General features: G+C 36.7%; 2 protein-coding genes and 1 long non-coding RNA gene across 3 annotated transcripts in view; all 3 read right to left on the minus strand.

Moving 5' to 3' along the window:
* Window positions 1-6,947: 6,947 nt before the first annotated feature.
* On the minus strand, window positions 6,948-13,426 carry LOC139958998 (uncharacterized). The gene is made up of 4 exons (XM_071956467.1): window positions 12,873-13,426; window positions 10,252-10,426; window positions 8,126-8,330; window positions 6,948-7,332 (listed from the first exon to the last, which is right to left on the minus strand). Exons 1-4 carry the CDS (start codon window positions 13,068-13,070, stop codon window positions 7,272-7,274), a joined length of 639 nt encoding a protein of 212 aa, XP_071812568.1. The 5' UTR covers window positions 13,071-13,426; the 3' UTR covers window positions 6,948-7,271.
* A 3,094-nt stretch (window positions 13,427-16,520) lies between these two features.
* Window positions 16,521-17,126, minus strand: LOC139958480 (uncharacterized). The gene is made up of 2 exons (XR_011789805.1): window positions 16,760-17,126; window positions 16,521-16,634 (listed from the first exon to the last, which is right to left on the minus strand). It is a non-coding gene; the product is annotated as an uncharacterized lncRNA (long non-coding RNA).
* Window positions 17,127-18,950: 1,824 nt separating this feature from the next.
* LOC139958479 (integrin alpha-8-like) overlaps window positions 18,951-24,370 on the minus strand; it is a 50,790-nt gene continuing 45,370 nt past the window's right edge. The window contains exons 24-29 of the mRNA XM_071955570.1: window positions 23,430-23,532; window positions 22,074-22,235; window positions 21,306-21,557; window positions 20,616-20,732; window positions 19,949-20,077; window positions 18,951-19,492 (exon numbers count right to left, since the gene is read on the minus strand). Of these exons, the coding sequence (XP_071811671.1) occupies window positions 19,439-19,492; window positions 19,949-20,077; window positions 20,616-20,732; window positions 21,306-21,557; window positions 22,074-22,235; window positions 23,430-23,532 (817 nt within the window). The 3' untranslated portion in view covers window positions 18,951-19,438. The remainder of the gene's footprint in view (window positions 19,493-19,948; window positions 20,078-20,615; window positions 20,733-21,305; window positions 21,558-22,073; window positions 22,236-23,429; window positions 23,533-24,370) is intronic.

Genomic DNA, 24,370 nt, shown 5'->3' on the forward strand with positions numbered 1-24,370 from the left:
AAAAATCACATGACTCTGATCTCCTGTGTTACCAAACTGGTATTGACTTTTTGTGCCAACTGTTATCGGCCAAAAGAATTGTCAGATTAAAAGCACGTTTTGTTTTGTTTCCTTATAAACCCGACTTTTGGAAACAATGGAAAGGACCTCAAGGTTTGATTGTTTTACTTTATTGTACGAAAATGAAGGAAAGCTGTAAGATAATTATTATTATATGCAGATGGATGGATGGATGGATGGATGGATGGATGGATGGATGGATGGATGGATGGATGGATGGATGGATGGATGGATGGATGGATGGATGGATGGATGGATGGATGGATGGATGGATGGATGGATGGATGGATGGATGGATGGATGGATGGATGGATGGATGGATGGATGGATGGATGGATGGATGGATGGATGGATGGATGGATGGATGGATGGATGGATGGATGGATGGATGGATGGATGGATGGATGGATGGATGGATGGATGGATGGATGGATGGATGGATGGATGGATGGATGGATGGATGGATGGATGGATGGATGGATGGATGGATGGATGGATGGATGGATGGATGGATGGATGGATGGATGGATGGATGGATGGATGGATGGATGGATGGATCATAGTTCCTCCCCTACACCCACCCTCATGTATCATTTCATTACAAGTTTCTGTGGGCGAAAACCTTGAGATATACGGTTCTCAAAAGCCTGATCACCAAACACACACTCACACATCCACCTATTGGTTGGCGTGTAACATAGAGGTTCATGATGCTTTCAGCATTGCTTCTTTTATTGACATGTATTGACATGTATGTAAATACAGCTCGATAAGATAAATCTACCATGAACCGGTTGTGATATTTTGCAGACTGCAGACTGTCGCTGAGAACGGGATTTTACAGACTTGGATTTGTATCATACAACATGTAGTATTTGACGATAAAAAGAAACTTAGGGGGAAACGACAGAGACCATGGATTGCTATGGGTTCGGTCGGGCTGACATTTTGATGACGTATTTGGTCGGAAACAAATCTCAGTCGACGCAGCCTAGGAATATCGCGTGTATACTGTGGTGAACGGTATAACTAGGCTAGTTGGTTTTCTACAAAATGTGAGCGGCAAAAAATGTGTTCAATTCAGGTGTTGTTTCTTCAATTTTTTGAGTATGCTAGGCAGTACTTAAAGGCGTAAGGGAACCCCACCCAACCCCCCAACCCCACCAAACCACGGCCGGGCCCAGCCCGACACCCACCCCCGGTTGCAAATTCCAAGTCAGTCTGCAGTCTGCAAATTACCACAGCCGACTATAAACTATTCCGATAGTCAGTTAACACCGTGGAATGCTAACAAAACATATATTGTTATCATTGTGTACGGTTACAGAAGCCAACTGATCTGTCAACCGTAAACCTCAAACAAGTACCATCTACAACTTCACGTGACTGATTTCAACTGCCAAGGAGGGCGATTTTCATTGGATATACACGAGTTGCGTGGATGGGATATAGTGACCTGCATATGTATTTATATATATATATATATATATATATATATATATATATATATATATATATATATATATATATATATATATATATATATATGCACCATAGACACACCGTGGTAAAAGTTATGTACATAACGTTTCTCTGGTATCCGTTAGTTCAACACTTTCGGATCCAACCTGGGGGCAATGAACCGCATTTGAACCGCCCTATTGCAACGCGTCTGATGACACCAGAACCGATTCAACAGCTATAAGAATATATATGTACACGGTGTAACGTGTACATTATTTATGCATGTTCTTTAAACGACTTGTGGTAAGCATAATAATAAACCTCTATCACATGTCGAAATGTCCAGCCGGTTTGATGATTTGTAAGATTACGTCATGTCCGTCCTGTTATTGTGATTCCCGGAATGAAGTCATATATAGGGCAATATATAGCCCATGCATGTTTGATAATGATTTATTGCCGTGTGTCAGTGTGTTGGTATATATGTTTCTTGGCAATATATGGTATGGGCAGTATCACGTATGATACCTGTATAATAGTCTATTCTTGGTAAGATCGCAGAATTATAACCTAAACGTGGACAATAATTTGTCAAGATTCCAAAAAAGAACGAAACATGAGATTTTAAAAGAGGCACCTGAAACAAAGAACACATGATCATTTTTCATTTATATATAGCTTCAACTGTGTTTAATCATATCAACGTATAGTATTTAACGGAATTTTATATTGTGTTGGTATAAGATATATGATCAAGTTATAACATCGAAATAAATTAGTGATTTCAATTGTGGGAAGGACCCCTATATCTCACAGCAACGAGAAATAACTTTACCAATTGGTAGATAGATGATTGTGCCATTGTAGGGATCGAACCAAGTTTTTGGAAAATCGTTCCTTTGGCAAACAAAATTTCTCAAACAACGAGATGAAACTATAGTCATTTTGATGAACTAATATATTTTGTTATCCCAACTATTGAATGCAAATTGCATTATTGATTGACCATCTAATGATCGCAAAGATTTCTTGTAATTTTTGTCCGAACAATTCGCAAGAAAATAATGCGATCACAAAAATGAATAACATAAATAATCAAAATCGTTGCACTATTAATTGTCTTGGCTTTGATTGTGAGCACTCAAAACCATAGAGTTATACATATAAAGATATATATATATATATATATATATATATATATATATATATATATATTTATATATATATATATATAATACATACATACATACATTATATGCATTATGCACATTTTGATACGTATTGAACCTTTTGAGGTTGAGGCCGGACGGGACTGAGAGGGGAGAGCTAGAATGGACACAGACGGGCATCGGGGTCAATTAGGGGTCACGTAGAAATATGGGATAAAAAATAATGTAATGGCCATTTTCATGAAGACTTCAAAAAGTCGGCCCCTGTGACATGATTGTCGGCCCAGTTCTCGACTCCATAGGGTCTGAAGTGAGTTTTGCAAAATTGGTCGGTATTCTCTCTGCACGAAGTAGTTCCATCTAAGGTCATGCGGTTGTTAAAACCACAAAGTACGCTAGAACCTTTAGTGTTTTTTTTAAATTATAAATTATTACTTTATTAAATTTTAGCAGAGGTGAATGACAACTGAATACCCCGAGGTTACATAGTTCAGTATAAACGCTTTTTGCATATGAGTATCAGTGACTATTATTTGAATTTCTAGCATAACTTGGGCCCAATTTTGATGACCTTTATAGAATAAGTATTAATAAAGCTATACAAATAGTTTTAATTGTTTTTTGTTTTTTTAATTATTATGGTACTATGGTTATTGGATGTAAGTGATATCTTCAGCTTTCATAAGTACTTATTCTTGTTTTATTTTTACTCTTGTTTTTCTTGCAACCATGCATGAATATAGGAAGTTTATGTGATCATTTTCAATTTCAGACAACAATGCCAACAGGTGGACTGAATGAAAGTTCATTAGTAAGCAAAGCACGAGAGTGAAAATGGTTTCACTATTCTTGATACATGGAAACTAAACAAATACATTTTCTTTTTCGATTTAAAAAGAAAATTCCAAATTAACCAATATATATTATAGTGCTCGATTATTTATTTTATGATATACAGTGTCTCCTTCCTTGTGTTATTATTGCTGAGCATGGTAAATAGAAACATCGTTATTTCGAACTTACAAGCCAATTTCACTTTGTGTTTCATTTGTTATGGCAAGTCTTTGGGTGTCATGTCAAGGGACGAGGGAGCCGAGGAAGAGGGGGGGGGGTACGTGCCCCAATTTTCAATTTTTTTTTAAACACATCAAACATGAGATTCTGTTAAAAATTAGAAGTGCCACTTTTGGAACTAAATTTTTCTATTAAAAAGGTTCCCTCTAATTGTTACAAAACAAAAAGAAAAAATGATCTTTTGTTGAAAAATTAAGCAGAAAAAAAAAAATTGAAATGAAAAGAATTTCCATTTATAACTTTCACATACTGGAATTTATGCTACAGAATGCACAGAGAATCCATACAATTAAACAGTTTTTAAGTAACTCCTCAAAATGAAGGTTACATTCTCCACTACCTCTCGAAATTTGTGCCTAGTCCACTCACAGCCATCACAGCCATCACAGTCGATATAGGATTAGGAGATGCTAACATTGGCAAACTACTGCCAACCACCATCACCCCCCCCCCCCCGCCCCAGTGGCGGAGCTAGGGTATTGGTAAGAGGGCGAGAATGGTCTGTAGGGGCGCTTTCGACACTATCTAAGCGGAGCGCCACCACAGGTTGGTGCGGAGCGTACAGAATTTTTTGAGTAAAGATACTCCCTAGATCGCCGGAAATGACCTTTCCGGGCCTTGCTTATTTGCAATAAATAGCTGTTAGAGCATTTTGTCAGAAAATTACACCAACAAAATGTGACAAATATCAATAGGTAGATGAGAGCGCAATAAAAAAGTCAATAATCGCGAATAAGTAAAAAGTGGTAAAAGCTGAAAAGGGCGCCAGCAGTCCAATTGAGTCCGTCGGGGGGGGGGCATCCGGCCACTGACTGTATGGACACTCCGCCACTGACCCCCTACCACCCTCCCGAGCCTGAACGAAGGCTGAGTTAGTGAGGTTTGCTCGTAACATTTTTTAATTTAGGGGTGGTGATCGAGGCAAGGAGGCAAAAAGACTTGTTATAAGTTTAAAGGTAGAAGTTTTTAAAAAGTACTTTCTTGGAGGTCTTTACTCTCCAAATTGTTCTCAGACATTGTTAAGTAACACACAAGATGACTGAATGTCTCAGTGAGGAAAATTTCCTTTAAGGTTGTGAAAACAGTTGTGAAAACAGTTTAAGAATTAGGACCAAAGGTGACCATATTTGAATATCTAGGATATTTGGGGCCAATTCAGGATACCTTTAAGGACAGTTCAATTGAACCGCGAAACTCAGCCAAACAATATGACCTTTCTTGTCAAAGTTATAACTAATTGTCTATTATATACACAATTTTCACAATATGTTGAAATGTGTGACCTATTAGGATTATAAAATTATGATCTAAACAAATTCTTCTTCTTCTTCTTCCTCCTCCTCCTCTTCTTTCCTCTACACGCGAACTCATTCCTTCAGACATCATAACAAATCTCTGAGAATATCATCAGTTTTCTTCATTTCCATGCATTTGCAGTTGTGTTGTATATATAAAGATAGAATTATATTTATTTATATTGTTTTGATGTTTATTACAACAGCATGTATTATTATTTTCAGAATGTACGTGTTCCCATCACGTGTTCCTGCTAGCATGCATGCGAGACTGTATGCTTTCGTTTCTAAGAATAGGTTCTGGAATTTTCCATGAGAAGCACCTTGTTCAATGCACAGGAAATGGGGACAGTCATACGATATCTGACATAAATACCAGTCCAGGTAGTATTCTGATGTAACTTTCACTTTCAATGGCGACCGAATATACATGTAGCACCCCTAATTTGTTTGTTAATGTATATAAATACAGGCGCGTATCCAGGGGGGGTTGGGGGCGCGCGCCCCCCGGGTAAGAAAAAGAGGAGAGAAACAAAAGAGAGAAGGAAAAAGGGGAAAAAAGGGGGAAAGAAGGGGAGGAAGGAATGGAAAAGAAAAAGAAGAAAGAGAAAAAAAGGAAAAAGGAGGGAGTAGAAAAAAAACGGCAAGAAACCGGGAAGTGTCAGAGAACAGGCACGCGTCCCCACCATTATCCAAGACTGATTTGCGCCCATGCTCCACACTGTCGATGTGTGTAGTGTTCGGTTTCGGAAATATCTGGATTTTTTTTATTTCCTTCAACGAAGTTTTATAGTAGCCGTTTGAATTTTCGAAAATTCCCTGACCAACATTCTTCATCATACTTCCCTCTACTCGTGCAATTTTGACCGGTCTGTTAGGGGTTGAAGGTGGTTTGTCTATATTGGTTGTCCATAGATGAAATTTTGTGCAACATTATGGGTATGTTTTCAAGTGAATTTAATCACAAGAAATGTGAATTTTCAAGTTCTGAACAAATAATGGGCTTAAAACTTTGAATAATGGAGCTGAAGGGTATTGTGGGCCACGATGTAGAATCACCTACATAAGGAATGATCCACAGGAGATGCGAAGAGGTCGAACAAGATGTGTGACTGGTGACAATCTTCAAAAAGGTTATAGATGAGAAAAACTATTTGGAAATACTTGGTTCTCAGGCAAAAGTGTACATCTGGTTGGTCAGTTATCAAGCCCGAGACGTGCCATTTCCGGTGATCAGGGGGTATCAAAACCAGAAATTTTCTTGTACGCTGCCCGCCAACCGATGGTGGCGCTCCGCTTAGATAGTAATTCGCGCCCCCCGGGTTAGAAAATCCTGGATACGCCCCTGATATATATATATATATATATATATATATATATATATATATATGTATATATATATATATATATATATATATATATATATATAGTTGGTTGGTTGGCGTCTATCTTGGCGCAGAGTGCTCTATGTCCGGTGGACAGAGCGGAATATATGTTGAGACTAGTTGAGACTAGTGGAACACTAGTAGTTGTAACTCAGAGTTTCACGCGTTGAGCTATCATCAGACAACTCTTGTCTGATGAGCGATCATCAGACAACATATATATATATATATATATATATATACATATATATATATATATATATATATATATATATATATGTGTGTATATATATATATATATATATGTATGTATATACGTATATATATATATATGTGTATATGTGTACATATATATATACATATATATATATATACACACACACACATATGTGTATGTGTGTATGTATATATATATATATATATATATACACACACATATATATATATATATTTATATATACTAACGAAAAATTATCGAAAGAAAAACTCGACAGGTTTTTTTTTGGTTATTATTATGTACAATCGTTGTTTGTAACAAATATAGAAATCTGTTTATATACATAGATTACACTAGTTAACGCTAAATACATAGGACTTTCAAAGTCATGTCGTTAATATCTTCCTTAAGCATGATTACAAAATTAACTCCGTTTTACGTGAATGTACGATAAGGTAATTGTAAATGTTAAAAAAAAAATTAAAAAAAATTCAGAGACAGAGAGCGATAAAGAGAAAGGTGGGTGGAGAGGGAGAGAATTTACATTTCGAGGGCGCTATGACCGAAAAGCTCCACAGATCTATTAAAAGCACTGGGAATTTCACCGTCAGACGGCTTGACATCGCATGTGATTTTGTCCATTCCAGTACCTATTGGACGGTGCTCTTCTGTTGAAAACAAGGGAACAAACAGAAAATTTGATTACGAGATTCCGACAAATCAATAATTATTGGGGAAAAAAGCGTAAACAATTTTCCTTTGCAAGTTATATACGTTAAGTATATCCAATTGATTTTTATAAAGGTGTCGCAAAATAAAAAATAGTTGTTAGAGGTGCTTGGGGTTGTCAAATTGTGCTTACAGCCATTACTAAAACGTCAGCTAATTGTTACCCATGCAGTAAATTTTCAACAAGTGTTTTACTGCCGTGTACTGTAATAGTAGTTATAGGCACACTGAGACATTTAATTGTAATTCTTTCAATAATCCACTAAAGGCTGGGAACAGTTTTGAGGATCAAAGCAACTAAGATAAGTACGTTTGAAGGCGTCGAAGCAAGTTTTGGCGTGCTAAAACCTTGGGGCCAATACCGATGAGTTTAAATTTCTCTCACCACAATACACTTGCATAGAAATTATTTTTGTTTCAGATTTGAGGTATATTAACCATTAACACGTATCTTCAAAACAGTTTTCAAAACAAGCATTCGGTTAACCTACCACATCATTAGAAGGCCTTGTACAGTTACCTAGGCTAGCCCACTTTGCACATGAAGAATGTGGCCTGAAACTGTAACTGTGTGTCAAATTACCTCATCAGGCTAACTAACAATTAGCTAAAATGAAACTTTTTTGACCCATCGAGAAAACAAAGAATATATAGCCTGCAATTTGGTAAATACTTCAATGTTTTGTGATTGTAATAAAGAAAAAAATGTTATAAATGTAATGATGAACTGACCCATTTGGCCTTCTATGGTGTTGAACCAATCTACATACAAGACTTGCGTCACAGGGACATATGCTGTCAATAACATATTCAATCCCTCCTTCCGGTACGAAACATTTAGCTCCGACTTGTAACTTTGCTTTGCAGATGGATTCTCCATGCTGTTTAGCACAGCACTGGCTATCGCCACAATCCTTATCGCTCCGACATCGAGCCCCTGTTTAAAATAAGGAAGCATAAACAATTCAATATCTTCCGAAATTTCCATATACAATCAAACAAGTGAAATAGTCTCCCAACAGGCCCAGAAATCAAAATGTATGGTTTTGGTCCAGTGACTGAGCTATATGTGGGGGGGGGGGTGTTGGTGAGAAGCAGGCGCGTAGCCAAGGGGAGCCGCGCCCCCCCCCCCTTGAGCATATTTTTTTTTTAATGTTTTTATGATATCGCTAGTATTTTCAAAAGAGAAAATGCTCAGATGCAACTTACAAGGCCTGGGAAGTGCCATTTCCAGCGGTCTGGGAGGCATTTTCAGCCAAAATTTTCTTGTACGCTTCGCGCTAATCATGGTGGCGCTACGCTTAGATAGTTTGCAATGCCGAATCTACAGTTTCGCCCCTCCCTTGGCAAATTCCTGGCTACGCGCCTGGTGAGAAGTTGAACGTTGGAACAATTGTATTTAACTAAGTCCATACCATACGGCAACCCCTTCCCCCCCCCCTCTCCCCGCCCACCCACCCGCACATTATAGAGCCCAGGATAAATACTTGCACTAATCACCCTGCGGGAAAATGACTTCCGTCATAAAAGGGAATGAAATTCAAGGGATAAAAAAATATGATCTTTGAAATTTCGATAATAAAAAAATGAAATAAACTTAGTATTAACAAAATATGCTTTCCTAGCTTCTTCACGAGACAAAGTTATTGTTGACATTGAATGACGTATCCATTGCAGTAATTTCATCCCTACAAAAGAAGACTCTTTGACCTATATAGATTTTCAATCGAGGACACATGACAAACTTTCAGACAACGGCAAAGCTGTCTACTTTCTAGTCGTAACATATCCTTGGAAGAGTATGTTACATATGAAACTATTGCCTTGAAAACATCAATCATGGTAAAACATCAACCATCACAACTGATGATTGTAACAAAAGATACAACTAAGTCAGACAAACGTATTAGTTCTCACTTCTGAGCTCCTTGCTTTACAAATAGGTGCTGAGCTTTTCAGAATCAATCTGAACTTCTGCCATTCAAACCACGTCAATCAAATAAACACAACAATGATTGACAACGCCATTCTGAATGCCCGTTCTCCGGGGTAACACATACTCTCTCTCACTGGGTGGGCCAGTTCTGCGACAGAATCCAGACAGCTAACCTGTAGTGTGTCGCCTGAATTTAAGGATGCGGTCTTAACTTAGACTAGACCTACCATTTTCGTTTTGACGTTTACAATTATCCATAAAATAAGAGTTATGGCCCAAGTAAGAACATAGAATGCATTTCCCGACCCGCTTTAGCTTCACAGTAGGAAACTCGTCGCAAAACTGGCATCAACAGCATGTACGGCGCCTATACTTTGCGCCTACCATTCATGTCATATGCAAATATATATATATAGTGACAATAGTGGGTTGAAAATAAAATCTACATGACGCTTGCTGTCAGTTAAGGTGCATCATGAAAGATCCCCTGTAGGGTCTTTGCTTGTCAGAGAAATCATTCCTACAGAGCAAATATTTCACGTGTCAAAATTTCAAGAGAATTATATATTTTGAAATTAGATCTATAGGCTCCCTGTTTTGAGGAAGTTATTGATTTGGTAAAGACAGCATGCCTGATGCTAAGGAATTTTAACTGTCTAGTTGGGGGAAAATGACCGACCTTTCATGCTTACGTGTTGCGTACGCGGCTCTCGTGTTTAATTTCCCAAAAACTTTGCAGAGATCTTACAATACAGCTGTCAATATAAATATATATATATATATATATATATATATATATATATATATATGTGTGTGTATATATATATATATATATATATATATGTATATACATTACATATATATATATATATAAACATATGTATATACATTACATATGAATGGTATGTGTAGGCCTACTTACCAAGCATGCCTTCAGCTATTGCTGTCTGGCAGGTCCCGAACCTACAGTGAGTTCCTCTTGTACAGTGTCCATCTCGCCTACAAGGTTCGCCAACAGATTTGTGACGCCTGCACCCACCATAATGTAAATCACAGAATAACCCTTTACCACATGATTTATCGCGGTCACATGGAACCTGAAATGTAACAAAATATGATCATACACCGAAGGGGATTGCACATACACACACACACACACACAAAATAAACTTATGTAATATATTTGAATTAAGAAGGATGTTGGATACAGAGGTAGAAGTTACACTACTCGGATATCATGTGTGAATTGTTCATATTGACTTCCTGACCCCGTTTCCATCTTCCTTCACGAAAAGAAAAAAGCATTGTTCGGAACAATTTCCAGTGCCAGCAATAACGTTAATTGTTTGCCCAGAATTTGATAAAATAAAATTATCATAAAGATTTGTGAGTGCTGTCAATCAGCAAAAAAAGAAGTCAAACCTATTCGAAATGTCGAATTCAAAATTTTTTGAAAAGTTATTTTATTTCGAAAATGTTTTTTCCTTTCCTATATCCAAGAGGAAAAGAATGCGGAGTGTAAACAAAACGCTTCCGCGGTCAAAACAGTAAAAAAAAAAGAATATAAAAATGAGGAAATAAATTCAAAGAGAAAGATAGAACATGAAAGACAACTTTTAAATTCAAAAGACATTTATGACAGGGACGATTGAGGTAATAATTCAGCTATATACCTAAAAAATTGTGTGGTTTTACGTATCATAAAATATATGTCCTACAAATTACGAGTGGTGTCACTCTTTGTGGTGTTAATATGTAAGCTATATACATGCTTGACCTCACCCTGTCTTCTGACTATCTCTATAATAGTACAGTCTGTATATTTGTGAATTTGGCTTGGACTACATTAGACCGTGGTTTTGTCAGTTAAGCTTTCAGCAGACGCCAACCAAAATGTTTATCAAATCTCGCTAATCATTACACTGGATTTGAAATAAAGAGCATGGACGAATTGAAACAGAGGTATCGCCATCAAACAACACTCTTACATCCATTTTAGTGATGTACTCCTTTGCCTACCCTCCACCCCCCCCCCCACTCCATGTAACGTGCCAGGATGCAGTGGCGTCGCCAATGGGGGGGCTGGGGGAACGTGCCCTCCCAAAAAAAATCGTGCCCCCCCCCCAAATGCGATTTGTAGTGTTTAAAAAATTACTCAAAAACTCTTTTCCAAAGGACGAAACGTATTATGTTCTTCAGTAAAACTTCTTTCCACCGACAATCACAATACCAGTTGTTTTCTCACTAACAAGGTCACAGAGGCCCCGGCGTGAATCACTAGTGCTTAAACTTCACTACTATACCCTACATGACTTTCAATTTTCATTTTTGGTATAACTTTTTATCCGCCTCAATTAAAAACATAAATATCAGACAGACTAAGCCCGAAAATTCTTGAACATAAAGTTACTTCAAGCTGCAAAATATAGCACCAGATTGCATCTAAGGACCCTCAATTAATAATGAAAAAAAGGGGGCACCCCTCCCCTTAGAACCCTCCCCCGGGACGGCATTCACAAATAAACACGGTGCCCCCTAAGTAAGTGCTGTGTCCTCCCTGTGCTCCCTCCTCCCAGGTGGAATCTAGGTTCCTTTTGACCTTATTTACTTCTTTCCTATAATCTATGACAACTGGTTCTGATTTGTGGAATTCTTTACCAAATACAATTCAAAATTCTGTTACGATAAATTCTTTCAAGAAAAACTATTGGCGTTTTCTTACTAACCACATAGCTTCGTCTCTGCTCCTTTGTTAAGTTTTGGCATTGCTTTGAAACTCCTTCTGTTGTTAACTCCCCTCCCTCCCAGCCCCCCCCCCCCCCGCCCCTCCTCCTTCCCACTTCTTTCTTTTGGTAACCAGAATTTTCATAAGTGTTCCGTCCTCTCTGGTTTCCTTTTATTTCAGTGACAAAGTTATGTTTCTGTTTACCTCATAAATTTCATATGTTTGCTATTATAGTACGAGGGGGGGTGGGGGGGTGGCGGAGGAGTGCGATGGAACAACAAGACTTTATCTTTCTTCGGTTTCCATGGTATGGGTTTAAGTTTATTCTTTAAATAAATTCGCGCTTGTAATTCCTGCAGCTCTTCATTTTTACAAAACATACTCGTCAATAGAAGATTACAATTCATCAAACCAGGGCATCCTCTTAGAAATTTCACGTAAGTGGAAAATATTGAGTGAGTGATTAACTTATTGAATTGAATCAATTTTAACATTTCATAGCTATCATTTGTTAATCGCATGCAAGACAGCAAATTGGCAAACAATAACACCCATTGCCTATTATTTAAATTATCATTTAAATTAAACTTTTGCCGTATATCAAAGACACGTATAAAATGTGTAAATATCAATAATTAATCGCATGCCAAACGTAAGTTGGAAGAGTTCACATTGGGGGAGGGGGTTGTGTTTTGGGGGCTTAACTTGCAGTACACTGTTCTTTTGATTTGTGCACTGAATAGCATGAAATAAATAAATAAAACATGGATAATAAAACCAACTCAACCTGATTTGAAGTAGATATATTTTATACTTACAATATTAACATTCCTTACTGTATCGTTGACTCGATTTTCCTGCGTGTTTCGTGGATAGATGTAGCTCCCCTCCTCTGCCCCATCATTCTGCGATTCTGGGTGTGGGCCCGACCAAACCAGAGGCCACATATAGGCCCACGTGGACCTTTGTAGTGATGTCACGAAGATGATGAAGAGTAAACATGTGCAAATATTCATGTTTAGGCTTAGTACTGAAAAGCACGCACGAAATGTGGTCAAATTAGGATGAAAAAAGTATTCCAACGATGCGAAAGTTGATTTGTTTAATTTTTCTGATACAGGTATAGATCTGGTATTGAAGTAAGAAGGCCTACACTTTCAAGGCGCGATGCTGTCTAGACTGAAGTTGGTAGAAAGTCAAACAAGGTATAAATACCTAAAATATCAAACCACGTGAGATTTTGACGATAATCAGGGTCGACAGCTAAGACGCATAATCCATAATGTGCTCTCCGAAGACAGTAAATACCTTTCTGGGTACCTTTTGTGTCCATTTTTGACGGACAGCTCATTACATTGAAATACACAACAGCTTAATTGGGATTTGGACCAATCACATCAGAGTATCCGTTGTCAATCAAGGGTGCATAGCACTCATTAGGCTGGTATTGTTGACACGGATTTGAATAGAGAAGGCGTGGAAGTCTTCGGCTTAGCATTGTCCATGTAGACGCGACTGACACTAAATGGAGTTTGACGTTTCGATGATTTGCCAAGTTTTCTTGAGATTGACGGCTAGCTCTCCTGCCGAGGAGATCGGGGAGAACTATGTAAACAATCTCCGGGGTGGCATCCAACAGACTTTAGTCATGTATAGCAACTATTGACTTGTATGTAGTAAAACAAGTTAGCTAAACAAATCGATAATGCTGGTTTCTGATCACTTTATACCCCAGAGCTTGAACACCTCAGCATTTACACAAACGCGAGCTAAATATTTAAATATTCACATTTTAGTTTTCTGAGAAGAACCATATTTTTTTCTAATAAAGACTGCAAACCTTATACTTATACAATAAATTTCAGAACAATGTGGTTTCATCACATCGTTCAGATCGCTGCAAGAAATGAAGTTATAGGGTGTTCAATTTACCATAATGGAATTGGCAGGGGGGGGGAGGGTGTGGTTAGAAATATAAAAAACAGGTATGACTTCCATTATCAGGCTGATTGTCGATTGGTCGCGTATGAGAAATTCAGTATCGATTGATCGAATATAAGAAATGTGCTTCGATAATATCACACCAACGTTTGTTTGCTTAGCTAATAATATGAATTGCATTTTAGCTCCACTTGAGTTGGATACGTATAGCTTCTCCGATAGCTTGTTCAATCAAATTTGAAAATATCTTTGAAAGTATAATTCCAGATGGCTGTGGTATTTGAAACTTTCTGATGATGCGAGGGAACCTTTTACAATTTCAGATAAGAAATTCTTCCAAAATCATCTTCAAGATTTAATTCTTCTGTCACTTTATTCCTTCTCTTTTTTCCAAAGGAAATAAAAGGTAGGTCGAGGCTATACCGTTCTTTGCATGAATATATATATTTAGTAAATTGATCTCTTCCCAAAGAGATTAATTTAAGAGTTAATTTATGCATTCTCCTTTCAAATATCATACAAGTATCCCGGCAGTCTACTCCTCTATAAAAGTGTGGTTCTACACAATCATTCATGTCTTCAACAATCACTGAACACCACTCACGTCTAACTCAAAGACTGCTTCCAATTACAGTCGTGTCTGTCTAAACCGCAGCAACGCGTTATACAACAATTGGAAGGCGGCTAAATACTTTTTAAGAAAAGTCACCCAGGAAAGAACCTGGGCACGAAAACCAAACAACCGAACAACTGATCCGCTCTCAACCCCAGTTCCCCTTGCATCGAGACTGTGACTGTGTGATCATCGTCAGGTGTGTGTCACTGCAGGGAGTTACATAACAACTCCCTGGTATCACGATACCCCTAGTGAGGGAACATAATGCTACACACGATCTTAGCCAAGAGGCCGAGAAGCGATCAAGGCGGCTATACAGACGCGTCCCCCCCCCACACCCCCACCCCCCCCCCTTGAGCATATTTTTTGTATGTTTTTATGATATCGCTAGTAATTTCAAGTTTAGATGCAACTTACAAAGGCCTGGGAAGTGCCCATTCCAGCAATCTGGGAGGCATTTGCATCCAAAATTTTCTTGTACGCGTAGCGCCAACTCATGGTAGCGCTACGCTTAGATACTTTTTAATGCCGAATCTACGGCTCTGATAGTTTGTCTTCAAGTTCCTCCCTTCCTTTGGCAAATTCCTCGCTATGCGCCTGCGGCTATACAATCAGTCGATGTTGTGTCAACGAAGTCAGAAGACACAACGATGCTCTTGTCTTAAGGCGCGCCCTCACGTATAGTTCTGGAATGCAAAGCATTGTGATGGTCATGTGATGCGATGTGATGAAATCATGTAATACTTTACACATGTTGTCACAGTTTCGTTCCCGCGAATAGTGATGTCACAGAGCGAGATACAGTGATATGTGTGCAAGAGAAACGGAAGAAAAGTACAACACACTTTTAACTTTTTTTTAGTTAATTTTATTTTTAATGTTTAGTTCAAACAAAAGTATCAAAAATATACTGCTTTGTTCAAAAAACAAACATGATAACAAAAATAAAAACAAATGAAAAACATAATGAAATATAGAAAAAAAAAGTTTCGTTAGTTGTTTGAGGTGAGAACGTGTATTGTGTCGCCAGTTGTTTGATCAAACGTTTTTGTAGCAACGAACTGCAAAGGTCCGCATTCAGTTGGACAGTTTCCACATGCAATCATGTGATATTTATACTTGCGCATGATAGAACATTGTTGATGTAATATGTGACGTCATCCTTCATGCGGCAAAAAGGATACTTTTCAAGAAAAGTCACACAACTGAAAGAGCCTGGGTACGAAACGCAAATATCTTTGTTCCACTCTCAAACTCAAACCCAAACATTGAGACTATAGTAACCATGTGATCATAATGGTTGTTGCGTCGAAAATATTTTTACAATGGGTGACACTGTACTACACAGAAGCCGACCGACGTTCGCTTTTTACTATTACATGTGTAATGATTTTTCTCTCGTTTATGTAAGAGGACTATTGGTCTGGCAATTAACCTGACCAGTTAATGGTCATACCCACTTCAGCCCAGATATTTCTATGCAAGTGAGGATAGACATCTCAACTTTTTGAAAGTAACTTATACTTCATCGATAATTTATTCATATGTTGTGACTGTATATTACTACATAATACATGAATTGCAGAATGTATTTTCTTGGCGGGAGTCGCTATGACAACCACAACCTGTATGTTTAAATGTACTACCGCCCGTCATGGAGACATATAGTATTGTAGTCTATTATTAATAAAGTAAAAGTATAGGAACATTAAAATGATCAATTAAGAGAATGCAAAATACAAACTAGCAAATATTGAAACAACAAAACTTGATACAAACAATTTTACCAAAACCACTCACGACTCGGATTGCACAATATATATTGTGATAACATAAGAAAAAACTGAATTAATATCCTGTTCTCTTTGACACAATCTTGTAGTGATATTTAGCTCCTTTTTTTTTTGGAGATATATATGATATACGATAAACTGAAAAATAACAGTATGTGCATGTACGGATTTGCTAATATTTAATGGTAGATTCAAAAAGTTTCATTTTTACTACTATGACGATTCATAAACTGATGACTAACGATATATCACGGTTTGTATGTTATGGCTTCACCACTGGAAGTATTCAAAACTGATGACTAACGATATATCACGGTTTGTATGATATGGCTTCACCACTGGAAGTATTCAAAACTGATGACTAACGATATATCACGGTTTGTATGATATGGCTTCACCACTGGAAGTAATTCAAAACTGATGACTAACGATATATCACGGTTTGTATGATATGGCTTCACCACTGGAAGTATTCAAAACTGATGACTAACGATATATCACGGTTTGTATGATATGGCTTCACCACTGGAAGTATTCAAAACTGATGACTAACGATATATCACGGTTTGTATGATATGGCTTCACCACTGGAAGTATTCAAAACTGATGACTAACGATATATCACGGTTTGTATGATATGGCTTCACCACTGGAAGTATTCAAAACTGATGACTAACGGTATATCACGGTTTGTATGATATGGCTTCACCACTGGAAGTATTCAAAACTGATGACTAACGATATATCACGGTTTGTATGATATGGCTTCACCACTGGAAGTATTCAAAACTGATGACCAACGGTATATCACGGTTTGTATGATATGGCTTCACCACTGGAAGTATTCAAAACTGATGACTAACGATATATCACGGTTTGTATTATCTTCACCCTTTTGCATTAATTTTAGCGCTGATGTAATTCACAACTGAAGACAAACGACATATCTCTGTTGGGATTAATTTTACAACCAACATAATTCATAACTGACGATATATGATACATCATGCACGGTTTGTAATATTTGTGCGACGGGTATAATGTATAACAGACGATCAGTGACATATCACGGTTTTGTGGGAGGGTGGGGGGGGGGGGTTGTAATCGGTTTCACCTCTTAGTGGCATTATGACATCACTTATTGTAAAAATTAATGACATCCACAATTTACTACAAAAATTACTTTAACAATAACTTTAGCCAAAATATACTGAAATCACCAATTTTGTCTCAAAAACTCAGTTTAAATTGATTATTGTAAAGAGAGGAAAAAACTGACCGTACTTTTCTATTTCTTGCTTTCTAACTTGTTATCAAAGAATACTGGTTTCGGTTATTTTGTAAGTTGTTATTTATAGAATAAGCTCCTTTGAAACCTACGATGTTGTTTTTGGTAAATATAATCCGTCATCATTGTAGTTTAGTTATCAAACTATATTGACGTTACAACAGTTTATGACGTCACGATCACTTATGACGTCACAAAATAACCGCAAAACTATAGTTGTAACAGACGATTAACAAATTACCGCCAAATATTATATACAAGGCACAGAATTATTTTCTTCAGGGTTAATGTTTAACTAATTCCTCTTTTTTTTAACTTTTTTTTACGATTTTGGAATAATACAAAAACGAAGTAACTGTTACATAAAACTAATAACAAACATTAAAGACTCTAATGAATTACATTTTACAACTTGTTAAAAGATCAAAAATATTTACAAATACGATGAAAAAGAATTCCTAAATAAGTTTCATACTATTTCCTGTCTCTTGTTAAGTCATAGTTCCAAAGGGGTGGCGGTATGCACAAACTCAATTGGGATATGATGAAGAATGTTAAAATTAACTGTTATCAGTTCTCCTTCTATAGCTATACCGCTTTTTAATATTATTGTTTTTTTTTTATTATTCTATTGTTTTTTGCAAAATAAACAAAGAACAAAATTTTTGCGGTAAATCGATATAAATGGCTGGACTACTTAGTCTAGCACGCAAACTATTAGACCAGTTCCACAGACAAAGTTTAAAAGGGGAAAGAACAGACAAGTTTTGGCTTCTAATAACAAATGGATTTAACTTAGCATTTAGGCTTACACTAAAAAAGGTTGACCTTATCGCCAATTTAGCCTTAAAATAACATTTCAAATATTTAACACAATTTTAAGGTGAATATCTTGAAAATGGAAAAGCTATCGGAATATAAAAAAACACTTACATTATTTATGTTTTTAAAATTTTAATTATTCTGCATAAATTCTACGTTTGAGAAGTATCAGTAAACAATCGTTGTTGTTTTTTTCCCAGGTAAATCTAACTCAGATATCTGATGTCAACTGTAGATTACTCATGTTTGCCCCGGTTATCGGTATACCGTATATGCACTATCGGTATATCGGCCGGTAGTGGCATCGGTTAAGTTTGCATCAACTTCCGATCGATATTGTTATTTTACAATAACAAAACACAAAAATTGATATTTTTCTCTGGTCTAGCTTCTTCATATTTGAAATAATGTTTGATCAGAGAGACATTTATATAAAAATTATCGATATCGATAGATATTGGCAATCTACGTTTATTGGTTATCGATGAAAAGCCGATATCCCGTGCAATACTATCGATTACTACAGTTGCAGGGAAATCTTTTCCCTCTGTTCTTGTTGTTTCTTTGTTTCTTCCGCTCTTTGTTGCGGTTTGTATTGTTCTTATTGTTTATTGTTACGTCTGTCCTCATAATTTTCCCGAATATTGCAACTATTATAAAGACAATTTTCGCTCTTGTTGTTCATCCTTCGGATCCATAAAAAATATTATATTATAGGTGTATTTTATTTCTATTTCATGCATTTCCTTATAGTACCACTCTCAACATCTTTAAGATAGTCAGTAAAAAAACATTTCACCATTGTTTTCCGACGTGTGAGGTTGCCTCAAACAGAATGAAGTTGTGTGTCTTACTATAACCGATCGCAAACGGGGATGTGACACTGTTGAATATTCATTTTCAACCCTGTTTAATATTCATGATCTATTTGGTAAAAAGGTCTTCTTCTCCGATTCTCTTTCTCTTGAAGAATCCAAGCTATGATAGAAAAAAAATCCAAAAGACGAAATTATTGTATAGAATATTGCTAATTTGTTTAGCAAGTTACTAAAATATTACAAAAGTGACATTCATCTCTTTCTCTTTCAAACCAAATTTTGATTGTGGTGCTAATTAGTCTAATTATCACCCAGTTTTTTTGTCAGAAGTACAGAGCGTTATTTAAAATAAGATTGCAAATACCCAAACTAAAAGTTCTTCTAACTCCGCCCCCTGATGAATATTAATTAGCGAGTAGCTAATAACAGCCAATCCTCAGGCAATGCAATTTACCACATTAAAACTTGTCTTGAGAGATGAAAAAAACTTGAGGTATTGGTACTAATAAATACTTTCGATCCGAAGATTTTTTATTTTCAATATTAATATATCATATAAACAAATTAAAATAGGCCTATGTGAGGCGTGACACAACACTTTTGTCGCGTGACTTACCTTCCAGGCTGTGAGTATGAGACAGGAGAGAACAATGAACCCGAGTAGAGCAGCAAGCAGGTACGCCCATATCGGGAAGGGGTCTTTGACGTAACTGATCGAAGATTCAGGAAGAGCCTTGGTCATAGCCTGAAGGAAAAGAACAACAAAATGTTATTTGTAATTACAGGAGATTTAAAGCAGTCTATTGCAGTTCTGTAAAAGGGATAAAGATCGGGATGAAGAAACCATTCATGAAATTTATCATCAACTCGAAAAAAAAAATGGTTGCCGAGAAGATTTTGTTGTAGTCAAGTGGATAAGAAATATATATAGTATTATGTTGAAAAGAAATGGCTTAGTGTATGGTTTGCCAGTGTATGCGTTACGTATACGGTTACGTTTGTGTTGATTTTTCTTGAATACTAGGAAAAGAAAGAAACCTATTCAACATATTACGTTATCTATTTCCCGATCAGTATGTGCAGTGTTGAAGCTGGAAACAAGATATTCATGCAAATAAAATTATAACGAATCTTGTACACTCCGAATATAAATTTTAAAATATTTTCCAAAAAAAAAAGGGTAAGACATCAAATCTTTCCACACCCAAAATGAAATGTGATGTTGAAAACAAAACCACAACCCCCTCCCTCTCCCCCCCCCCCAACAATGAGGAATTACTTACGGTTGCTGTGAAGGGCGCCGGTAATGTGTTGCCTATTGTATAAACCGATCTGGTAACTTTCATGGTCGCGGTAGAAGATATGATCCAATCACTCGGCGGAATATTGTTCTCCAATACCTAAAATATAATCAAGTATTTACAGAAAATAACTTACAATTGATATTTCACAGTTTTATAATGGTCAATAAGAATCCCCTGGCATGCATATGGAAGTTAAAATGTTAACTTTGTAAGACCAAGTATACATTTCTTGGGTATTATTGAGTATTAAAAGAAGCCGTATTTCCCTTTGCGGGTAAATGTGTTCACACAAAAATTATGTTTGCAATACAAAGACAAAGGATCATTGCATATTGATCACTGCTCACAGTTTAATTAAATTTTTTCTTCAATGCACCGGAAGTACAAAAAGTCATAAAAGTAAGTTTGGTACATTGTGCACACTTTTTATTTGTCGATGTTTGATGAATTTTACAAGATTATAAAATAATCCTTGTCAAAACTATGTAAAAACGACATTTGAAAGTAACGCAATAAAAACCACCACATAACACAAATTGATTAAAAAAACAAACAACCACATACAAATCCATTTTCTCTGATGGAGTGAAAGCTTTTTGAAAGATATATCCCATAATGCAGTTCTCATTCTTGTAACATGTGTTTAGAACGAATGCGAATTTTAAATACCTTTGTTAACGTTTGCAACCATAGTCTAGATCGAATGCTCAGTACAATAGGCTGATCATTCCCGCCTAGCTTTTCGAATCTACACGTAATTTCTACACATTGGCCAGTCCTGCAGTCAATCGTAACCAGAGGTTGAGGGGTTGGTTGATCATCATTCATAGGGTCATCTTCATCCAATTCCCGTGATGCTCGATGATTCTCAATAATCTTCTCCAGAGTATTGTTTTGGTTCAATTCATCGTCGTCTATAAGCTGTTTAAAGAGAAATGTAAGCCCCCCAAAAAGAGGGCAAGAATTGGGTCAAAAGTGTTTTTTTTTTTTTTTAAACGGGATTCATGTATTTGCAAAGCGAAATATATGCTTTACAAATTTAGCTCCGTGCAGCACAAGAATTTTGTTTTTGTACATTAGTTAAGGACCTACGGATAAGGGGAGATAAGATAGGGGACGACAGGAAGGGGGGGGGGTGGGGGCTACTCGTGGTTGACCCTGCCGCCATGCGTACATGCGTTGTTGTTTTGGGTTCTTTTTTTTTCATTTCATTTACCTCTAAATGTCAGGGACACGACAAATATTGTTCAGTTCGGGTATTTTTCATTTTTCTCTCTATTATAGAAAACCAACCACTTCCAAATATGGAAAGTAAACTGTTTTTTCTCTAGATTAATTCAACAAAAAAATATCAAAAATATCAAACGTTAATATGGAGTACCATCCTTCATTGTTATGGTATACCTATAGCTATAATAAGAGCCATGAATAACTCACCTTCAGATTTTTGGGGTTAAGTTCACCGTCCGGTACGTCACATTGTCCCACACTGGGGGTAACACTGGTCAAATATAGTAAATAATCCCTCTCATCGGTGTACATCGGCCACTGTAAAGTCAACTTTAATGCGCCTACGTCACTTGGACCTGAATTTTGAAACTGTTTTGTCGAGAGAGAAACAGGAGAAAGCGATGATAAAATTAAGAAACAGAATTACTGTAAAAAACTGTAACACTATACCAAACATATACAATTGCGCTAATGTGTTAAGTTAAAAGGAGATTAACACGAATTATGTTTTAAAAACAGGGTTATAAGCATAGGCGTAGGAGGCGGGGGGGGGGGGCTGCACCCCAACCAAATATTTTTGTGAAAATTCGGGCAATATGCTGATAATTTTTTGGGCACCTACTGAAAGAAAAATAAATTGCAATGTGTTTTTCAATGGTTAAACTTCTATTATTATTATCCTAATTATTGTAACGACCTCCCAAAAATGATAACCAATATGGAAGGGTAATAACACGGCAAATGATTGTATGTAATTGGCATGCGATGTAATAACCCATGCAAGCCTATATGATATGCACATTAACATGTTTGAACGCGAAAAATTTTGGTTATATTTTTCGGGCAAGTCGTTACAGCCCCCCCCCCCCCAAACAAAATTGGGCTCCTACGCCCTATGGTTATAAGCATACTTTTTTGTGAATTCCAACACACTTCTACAATCTGGATATATTATTTACAAAAATTTTGACATTGCTTATGAATAATTATTATAACAGACAGAAAATGTCTGTTTATCTACATTTTAAGAAAAAAATGAGTTTGCATTAAAACAAGAGGATATTGTATACCAGTGTATAATGGAAAAAAATGTATTTAAAGATAAAAAAGGTTCATTATCTAAATATCTATCTTCGTATTGTGTGTTATGTTCTTACAAACGGAGCTCAATTAATAACAAATAAATAATATTTGGGGTATATTTGGGTAAATTCAAATGTTTGTAAATGTTTTCTGTTGATCAAAGAAAGGATTCGAAGTAAATAATGGATGGAAAATATATATTCGAGAGCATGCGTTGCTCAACCTGTATAAATCTGTATTTGATAATGTGAAGAAACCACAATCACCAAACGCCTGATTCGAATTCTTTTTATAAGCCCAGATTGGGACATTTTGTTACCAACCAATTAACCCCCATGCATAAGATTAAATTTAAAATTTTATTTCATATCAAAATATACTATTATAGTATAAAAAATGAAAAAAAACAAACAAAGGCAATATATTGACCCATAATTAATTTTCCTTGCAAATCAATATAATTTCGAAATATAAACTTACAATGTAGAAGTGAATTATTTCCTCGCCAACATCCTGCTCTCTGCTGGCGTTTGGAAGTAAGGTAAAGTTGGTGGTATACACAGACTGACCAGGATTAGAGTACCTGTAGGTAAAAGAAAAGGAGGTATAAAAGGGCCACTGATGTAACTGGTCATTTGGGGAGGGGGCCTCTTGTTTAGGAACCCGGTGGCTAGAGAACTTGTGAGTAAAACCCCATTGGAATTGTCCTCCTCTGCATGGGGAACAGTCCAGCCACCGGAACTCTTTTTATTTTTACTTTTTCATTTTTTTATTATTATTATTTTTGTTTTCTAGGGCATATCCCGGCAGGGTGTGTTTGCCAGGTCTGGGGCAACCTGCCATTATTATTATTTTCCCTAAATAGCTCCTTTCTTTCTTAAAGCTTCCAAATGTTTGTACTGCTTGTCTTCAACCTCATTTGTTACTTTATAATGCTCAATTGTCTGTTTTCCATCAAGAAAAAAGAAGCTCCATTTTACCTGCAGGGGCCGTGTCATTTGTCAGAGTTGGAGTGAGATGGGGTGGGGGGTGAGGGGAGGCAATTCGGGGAAAGTGGTACAGTACTAGAAGTGCTATAGGTCTTAGTGAGAATTAGTGATAGTTTTCAGAGGCTTCAGATATTTCCCATGCCATTTGCTTGATGTTTTTGTGATTCAGTTGAAGGTAACTGAACTAAAGCGGTTGAATGATCTACTTCTGGCAACTTGTTAGTCAGTTGGTTTAGCCGTTGCAAATACTGTAAATCTGGTTACGTTAAGAACAACATACCCGGGCGTATTAAGGATTCTTAATATACATATATGTAGCTGCAGGATTGAACTGTGGTTTTAATAGGAAAGGGGTACAGTTCCCGTTGAAGATACCAACTTATCATATATGGTGGTAGCGGTGGTGGTGGGGGGAGGGGGAGGGGGGTGGGG

This window comes from Apostichopus japonicus, chromosome 18 (assembly GCF_037975245.1).
Source record: "Apostichopus japonicus isolate 1M-3 chromosome 18, ASM3797524v1, whole genome shotgun sequence".
Taxonomy (NCBI): domain Eukaryota; kingdom Metazoa; phylum Echinodermata; class Holothuroidea; order Aspidochirotida; family Stichopodidae; genus Apostichopus; species Apostichopus japonicus.

What these genes read in the sequence shown, in the direction of transcription:
- LOC139958998 (XM_071956467.1), bottom strand. Translation starts at nt 13,070, where the DNA reads ATGAATATTTGCACATGTTTACTCTTCATCATCTTCGTGACATCACTA. An exon ending in CAGTAAGGAATGTTAATATT is followed by an intron (nt 10,427 to 12,872) that starts GTAAGTATAAAA and finishes GTTACATTTCAG; the next exon opens with GTTCCATGTGACCGCGATAA. An exon ending in AATAGCTGAAGGCATGCTTG is followed by an intron (nt 8,331 to 10,251) that starts GTAAGTAGGCCT and finishes TATTTTAAACAG; the next exon opens with GGGCTCGATGTCGGAGCGAT.